Below are 7784 nucleotides of genomic sequence, written 5' to 3' on the forward strand. Positions count from 1 at the left end.
AGATTCCTCTGTCAAATCCTGTGAAGTCAGCAGCATTTTCCGCCTTCAATAGCAAGACAAGTTTAAGACTAGTTCAGGGATTATTTCAGAGGTTCTTTTCCTTCTTCTGCCTCTGAAATGCGTCTGTCCTGAGGTAGATGACAGGTGGTTTTGGTGGCATGTTTTGTCAATGAACCATGTAAGAGCGACAGTGTGAACGCATCTCGCGTCCACTTGGAGTGACGGGAGAAGTTCCAGGCTGGCAAACGGGAATTTCCCTGTCACCAGCCTGTCCAATGGCGCCAGGAACTTGGTGTTGTGGTACCCCAGTGATGTTTGTCGTGTTGGTCGTTGATCTTGAACAAGTCGGTGAGAGCCCTGGGAGCTCTCAGCCCTCCCTGCTGTAAAACAGGTTTAAGTCCTGTGGTTTTGAAGCTTCTTCAGAAAGCTGCAGCAAAACCGGTGCTGCTTCCATGTGTCTTTGTTGTAGTCCTGGCCCTCTTCAGGGGTTTTAGAACTGGGAACTCAGAGAAAATGTTCCATAATCTCTTCTGGTGGGTTTATGGCTAGCGACTGTAGCGGAGTGATTGGCAATGATTTCAACAAGTCCTTGTCACAGCCATGCTGCTCACATCCTGCACCATCCATGCCCTATAATTTTCCACTAATTAGGTTTGGATTTGTGACCGCCCCACTTGTCTCCAGCTGCACAGGCTGCGTTCAGCCCTGCTCTGCAGCTCTCAGCGAAGAGCCCTGGCTTCGCTTCCAGCCAAGAGGCAGGTCATCGGGTCTTGCCGTGCCTCCAGCCTCCACCGTGCCGGGTCGCTGCTCTGCAGCACTGACGGGTGCGGAACAGCTGTGCCCACAGGAACATCGTACTTCGGCGGGGAAGGTTCATCCAGCACCGTGGCAAATGTCATGGCGAAAGCGATTTTCCCAGTGGAGCATGGGCTGGTGTCTGCCTGGGTACAGCGGTCCTCCTCCGAGCACACTGCTTCTCCCTCTCGTTCTGTGGGACATCTCAGTGTTTGCATTGGCTGCGAGCGTGAGCTGTGTGACCAGCTGGGGCTTCATGAGGTGACCTGAAATAGTTGGCATGGCTGAGGACCTCGGTAAGTGAATTCACCTCAGGGAAAACAGCCAGCCTGGGTCTTTCGTGGCTGTTGGAGGGAGCATGGAGCCTTGAATGCTGCGCTTTATTCCCCCTGACCGGCCGGTCAGTAGCTGAGTGTTCTGGATTCCTATTTCTGGTAATAATATGCAACCATAGAAAAAGCAAATGAATTCAAGTCCATTTTCACCACGGGCCTGCGCTTTACAACGTGGTGCGAGCTACGTTCGTAAAGGAGGAGAGGGTGACCTCCCGAAGGCCAGCAGTGAGGAGCTGAGTGGAGGAGCTGTGTGCTGAGGAGGGGACGGATTCCTACACGGCTTTTTCACATGCAAGAATGTCCCAATCTGGGAAACGTGCCAGCAAAATGTAAAATTAAAGCTCTGTTTTGGAGGCTGATCCCTGCAGATAAGAGTCTGTGGCTGTTAACTAATAACTACAAGAGGGGCAGTGATGCAGGCGGCATACTTGAGGACAGGAATTCACAGGTTCCATCATGCTTCAACCCATCTGGACATTTTTTCCCCACATTAGAGATTAACATCTCGGATGTTCTTGTGTTTTGTACTTCCCTGAGTGTGAGCAACATGGTGAAACCACTGGTGATCTTAACATGAGTCGTGCAGAAACGTGACGGGTCCTCACCTGCGTCATACAGAAAGCGGGAGAGGTTCTGTGGCACTGCCCGCGATTCCGGCGGTGCCTCTTGGGAGACGTAGCAGTTGCACTGGTGTCCCGGGCATGAGCCTCACACCATGACTGCCTTTGCCATCCAAGGACTGGACGTTGTGTGCAAAGAGCACCTGGACCTTCACGGCAGCCCTCCCGCCCAGGGCTTGTCCTCTCTGCTGTGCTGCTGGGACTTGTGGGAGGCTGTGTGCGCATGGACATTGGCAGGTCTGACCATCCTCCTGGGCACAGGGACACGTGCATGGGAGGCTGAGTACCCTGGGAGTGCCTTCAGCCATGACCAAGGAGCCTGCTCTGCTTACATGGTGCTTGCAGTGCTTGCATGGTGCTCCTCCACATCATCTGAAATCTTCAGAAGAGCTTCATATTTAAGCCTTAGAACAAACACAACTATAAATAAAAACTACCAAAAACCCCCAAAAACAAAGAAGGGGGGGGAGTGAAAAGTGCAGAATGCGAACTAGACTCTTGTGCTTGTGGAAAACTAAAGGGGGAGGAGAAAGGGCAGGAAAGAGAAACCAATGGGCAATGAAATCAGGAAAAACTAAAATCGGCTTTAAATACATCAGGAGCTGAAAGAGTCCTAAATGCACAGCCACGCGCCGCTGGGGCTGGAGGAGCGTCCAGTGTTTCTCTCCAGCAGTGGTGTGGGTGTCTCAGGATCGGGCACCCTGTCGCAGAGGAGGGGATGTGGTGGCCTGGGAGCTGCGGCTGGAGCAAAGGCTCTTACGGCGATTCTCTGAACCCCAAACCCTGGTGGCCAGACGGTGAACGCCATGCTTGGACACGAGCATGGAAATCCTGAGCAGGGCGTTACCTGGGTGCAAGGTGCTGCTCCTGTCAGCGCGGGAGAGCCGCGGCCGGTGCAGGAATGTTGCTGATAAGTTCAGGGAGGATAGTGAGAGTGGAGCACTGCAAAATGTGCTGTTCAGTGAAATGAGGAGCTCCGCTCTGAAATAAGTACTGGATTTCTTTTTTGGTGGTGTTTTATTTTGTCTTTCTGGAGGTGTGCTCTATTTTAACCAGGAGCTCACTGGGGTCAGGCTGTGCCACCCCACCAACCTCTGCTCTGTAACAGAGGAGCCTCCAGAGGGAAGAGGGGGGGAAGGAAAAGCCATTGTCTCTTCAGACACTGATGTCTGCTCCTCTTCCTGCCGAGGCCTCGCGGGTGGTGGGTGTTGTAGCTCCCGCTGCCCTGTCCAGCAGGCTTCCAGCACGGGTGGGTGTTCTGACCGAGAGCATCACCCGTGGGCCCCACGCTCACCAGCTCTGGGCAGCACCCCTCTATTCTTGGATTTTAGCAGGGTCTCTCCTGAGCTGCTTTACTGCAGCCTTTTCAGGAGACACTTTTCGTTCTCCTCTGGGAAGGGCGGGCAGCCCCTGCCTGCTGCACCAGCTGGCGCACGGAACAGGACCAGAGAGCTTCCCTCCCGCTCGGCGAGCGCAGGCCAGGGGCTCAGACTGCCAAAAGCTGGAGCCCCTCTTGCCTTGTCTGTCGTGTTCCTTCTGGCTGGCTGTGGGAATTCTGAAGGAGAAGGTGTCTGGGTTTGGACGTCTCGTGAAGGCTGAAAAGCGCGTGTGTTTGCCTGTGTCTGGCTGTACGTACGCGGAGGCTTTGCTTTCGGAGCACTCTATGAGTGTTAACTAGCGCTGCCCTGATACAGGCTTGATAAAGGTCTGTCAGGCTCCACGCTGGCACGTGAGAAGTTGGGCCGGAAAAATTAATCATTTGTCCCGTGGCACAAAGAGGAGCCGCAGCGGCTGGGAGCAGCATTCCTTCCTGCTGCAAACAGGGCGCCGGTCAGACCAGGCTGCTGCCATGCGCAGTCCCCTACAAGCACACGTGGAATAGGAAAATTCCCGTCTTCGGGGGGTTGTGAACACAAGTTTTGGGATGCCCAGAGCCAAGTCACAAAGGGCACCGGCTCATCCCGCAGCTCCCCTGACAGAAGGGGTCTGATCAGCCATGGAGGCCCCTTTCCATGTCTGTGCCATTGGGCAGCGGACGTGGAAAATGGGATCATGGGGGGCTTTGTGGGGAGCAGCTGTGAAGTCTGTCCCATCTGGTGTGGTGCTGAGAGCAGCCGTTTTGTGCCGTGAAGAGACGAGCAGTGCTCTGTGTCATCTCTTGTCTCCAGCTGGGACATCTGAAGCACTTCCAAAAATCTTCATACTCATTAAACCAGTTCTGAATTCTCATCGCTCGCCTTGTCAATATTTCCTCTTCAGCACTGCCCGCTGACGGGCCGAGGAGGGCAGTGTCACCGCTTTGGCGCTCGCTGTCCTTAGACGTTGTTAAGTGGTTCCTGGCTCTTGCGGTGAGCTGAGGGAGAAGTGTTTTCGCTGCAGCAGCTTGCATGCCAGGAGGTGGGTGGTAGCTCAGCCCCGCTCCTCGCCAGGGACAGGAGGACCAGGAGGTGACTTGTGCAGTTTGGAGGGGTCTGGCAGAGTGCTGTAGGCGCTCCCCTGTTTGTCAGAGGTGTCTGGAGCATGTGGAAGGCTCCGTCTGCAAGGTGGTCGTACACATGCGCAGTTCCCTGGTCGAGGCTGGTGTATGTTACATTCACAGACAGATCCTGGTTCACGCCAGAACCTATGTTCCTCTTTCTTGTCCTTCTGTCCCCAAAGTCCTGCTCTGAGGTAGCAGTGCTCCCCTAACACGTCCCGCCCATTGGTCTCTGGTTCCACGCGCAGCATCCATAATGGGCGCTGCAGAGCGTCCTCCAGATTCCCCGTGCCTCCGGCTGCTCCGTGGTGTCTCACGCTCTTCACCTGACCCGCAACTGAGCTGCTCTGCCCTCCCCACTGCCAGAAGGGCTTTCCACCCACGTACACATGTAGGTGGCCCGTGATGGTGGCTCGTGGTGCCGGGAGGGAGCCTGCTCTGCTGCAGGAGGAAGTTTATGATTTCCCGGGTGCTCATTTTTCTCCTCCCCTCAATCTTTTTCAGAACATGAGTGAAAACTTGAAGGACTGTTTGATCCAGACCCAGGCTGCCTTAGGGGAGATGGTGACGATAAAAACAGAGGCCTGCTCTCCACGCCAGGACCAGGAGTATGGACAGCCTTGGTACGTGACTGAGCTTCAGTCTGGTGGGCCCCCTTCTCTCCATCTCCTCCCCAGCTTAACATTGGTTTTGAGGGATATACTTGAACTTCTCAAAGTCACTAGCACCCTCCCTTGTGAGGTCCGCCTTGAGGTGTGTGACGGGGTGGTCACCCACTCCTGTGCTAGGCACATGCCTGCATGAGAGCTGGCAGGCCCTGCTGCCTCTGCTCCTCTCTGCATGCTGTCTCAGCATCTTAGTCGGTTAATGTCATCTTTCTGTCATTCCCTCTCCAGCTCTGGAAGGCCTGATCTGCAGTCCATGGAGGTGGAGCCCAAGAAACTGAAAGGGAAGCGGGATTTGATCATGACCAAGAGCTTTCAGCAGGTGGATTTCTGGTGTAAGTGTCTTGTGAGCGAGGGAAAATCACCACCACTTGTATAGGCTTCGGTCTTTCCTCGTTGGTGACCTGCTTGTTTGGGGCAGGAAACGGGGAAGAAAAAAGCCGGGGACAAATTTGTGTGCTCTCCCGGCACGTTTGGTAGGGAGCTGTTGCTTGTCCATCCTGGGGCTGTGCAGCGGGAGGGAGGGAGGTGGACAGTGGGCTGGAAACATGACAACGCGCATGGGAGAACCCCAGGAGTCTGCAAAACCCAAAGGCTTGAACTGAGACACTGCAAAGGGAGCGTTGCAGGCAGGGGTTAGGGCTGAGCCCTTGTTGGATGACGTGGGTAAACAAGTGAGCAGCCAGTGGAGCGGCTGGGCTTTGGGGAAGGGCTCAGCTGGGTCTGGGGGGAGGTCGGGGAGCTGGGGGGCGTTGTCCTGGGCGCTGTGTGTCCTGTGAGCTGCCTGAGCCTGGGCATCATGTCTGCCCCATCTAACCCCTGCTCCCCTCACACCCACAGTCTGCGAGTCCTGCCAGGAGTACTTTGTGGATGAGTGCCCCAACCATGGTCCTCCGGTGTTTGTGTCTGACACCCCTGTGCCCGTTGGCATCCCTGACCGGGCAGCGCTGACCATCCCGCCTGGCATGGAGGTGGTGAGAGAGCCCAACGGGGAGAATGATGTGCGCTGTATGAACGAGGTGATCCCCAAAGGTCACATCTTCGGGCCGTACGAGGGGCAGATCTCTAGCCAGGACAAGTCCGCAGGATTCTTCTCGTGGCTGGTGAGTGACATGTCTCCCCAATGAAGTGATGCCCCAGCCGGGCAGCTCGGGGTGTGGACTGTGGAGTCAGCCCTTTCCCCTTCTCTGCAGATCTTCCACTGACCCATTCGGGCAGTAGGTGAACATCGACCTCCCGTAATTATTAGCAGCTTAAGGGTATAGACGGGTGGCAGCAGAGCAGGGGCCGTGGCTCCTGAGCTCAGTTCACAGCTCTAGGAAGCAGAGCTTGCTTCTCCTCTCCCCCTTGCCGCATTCCTTCACCCCCACTAAACCTCTAGGGCTCCTCCAGCACCCTTCTCTGCTCTGGTCATCGTTTTGAGGGTAGAGGAAGGCTTGTACCTCGAGACTGCAGAGCTCTCTCTCATGGGCCTGCAGTGCTCAGCAGAGCAGGTTGCCCTGAAAGGAGATCCAGTCCATCGGGAACTGATCGACCTGCAGAGTCCAGCACCAAACCCTGTATTTTTTTCCCCTCGTACTACGGACTTTGGTTATCCTGTGAGATAGAGATGTCACTAGATCGATGGATATTAATTATTATGAGAAATGAGATGTGGGACTTGAGTTATAGGTGGGACAAGAATTGAGAGCTGCAGGTAGGAAATAATGCTCACGCTTTTCTGTCTGTAAAATAAATGTGTCTCTCAGGCCTGTCCTGAAAGGGGAGTTAATCTTCTGTATCTCAGGACCGTTCTCCATTTTGCCAGCTGCATCCATAGTTCTCCATCACAGGTATTTGTGTGTAGGAAAAAGCTTCTTGGTCACTGTGCAGTGGCCTTCACACCCGCGTGTCCAGGGCAGCAGCCTGTGGAACTGGGAGAACTGAGGTTCATGGCATAGTTTCTTGTCCTGTCCTGGGGATGGAGCTGAAGCAGCGACTGGGGAGTCACAGACCTTCTCCTGTCTGGACCAGCTAGCTGACATGCTGCATCCGTTCTCTGGTCCCACAGATCGTGGATAAGAACAACCGCTACAAATCCATCGATGGGACGGACGAAACCAAAGCAAACTGGATGAGGTGAGTCCACTTCTCTGCTGCTTCCCCTTTTGGGGCTGTGTCTTCCAGAGAGAGGCCGTCAAACACTCCTCGTTGTCTCACGTGACAGAGAACCAAACCACAATGCCACAGCCCCTTCTGTAAAGGGTGGGCTTGTGCTCTTACTGTGATAGAATCCCTTGGTGTCAGATTTAGTGACAGGGACATTGAATTTGTGATGGCTGTTGTCTGGAATGGGGATGGATCATAAGGGTGATTTCTCCACTCTTACGAACTCCGACAGGTCTCACTTCATTATTTTATTTATTTATTTTATTTTGTGTTCAGATATTTGCAAAATGCTTCGCATTATCCCCAAGGTAGTTTGTTTCTGTTTGGGGTTTTTTGTCCGTTCCCTTTGACAGGCACAGAGAGGTGCTGTTCTCTGTTTTCTTTCTGGGCTTCACTTGACAGGGTTGTCCGTGGTGGCCGTCACTGGCAGGGCCAGCTTTGCTGTGTTAGGAGGAACACAGAGCATGTTGCTGCCGCTCTGAAGAGCGCGGGAACGCTGCGTGTGCTCGCGCTCCCTCTGCCGGCCCCGCGCCCCCGACCGGAGCGGAACCGAACTCCGGTCAGGAGCGGGGCTGGCTCTGGTTCGCTGACTGCTCCGGGGAGGGAGCGGGTTTAACTGGGCTGCAGCGCTGCAAATACTGGCCTCTAGCTGCAAAACACGGGTTGCTCCTGTGGCCTCCTGAGGTGGGGGTGAAGCGTTGAAGTGCCTCGTGCGCTTGGCAAGTCCCCAGAAGGGGCCTGTCTC

At 54.8% G+C, this 7784-nt stretch overlaps 1 protein-coding gene across 1 annotated transcript in view; it reads left to right on the top strand.

The window, feature by feature from the left end:
- Window positions 1-4733: 4733 nt before the first annotated feature.
- Window positions 4734-7784, top strand: part of PRDM11 (PR domain containing 11) — a gene marked incomplete at its 3' end in the record, with an annotated part of 26587 nt that continues 23536 nt past the window's right edge. Inside the window, exons 1-4 of the mRNA XM_010146323.1 lie at window positions 4734-4849; window positions 5123-5226; window positions 5732-5994; window positions 6942-7009. Of these exons, the coding sequence (XP_010144625.1) occupies window positions 4734-4849; window positions 5123-5226; window positions 5732-5994; window positions 6942-7009 (551 nt within the window). The remainder of the gene's footprint in view (window positions 4850-5122; window positions 5227-5731; window positions 5995-6941; window positions 7010-7784) is intronic.

Source organism: Buceros rhinoceros, unplaced genomic scaffold (genome assembly GCF_000710305.1).
Source record: "Buceros rhinoceros silvestris isolate BGI_N320 unplaced genomic scaffold, ASM71030v1 scaffold26492, whole genome shotgun sequence".
NCBI lineage: Eukaryota > Metazoa > Chordata > Aves > Bucerotiformes > Bucerotidae > Buceros > Buceros rhinoceros.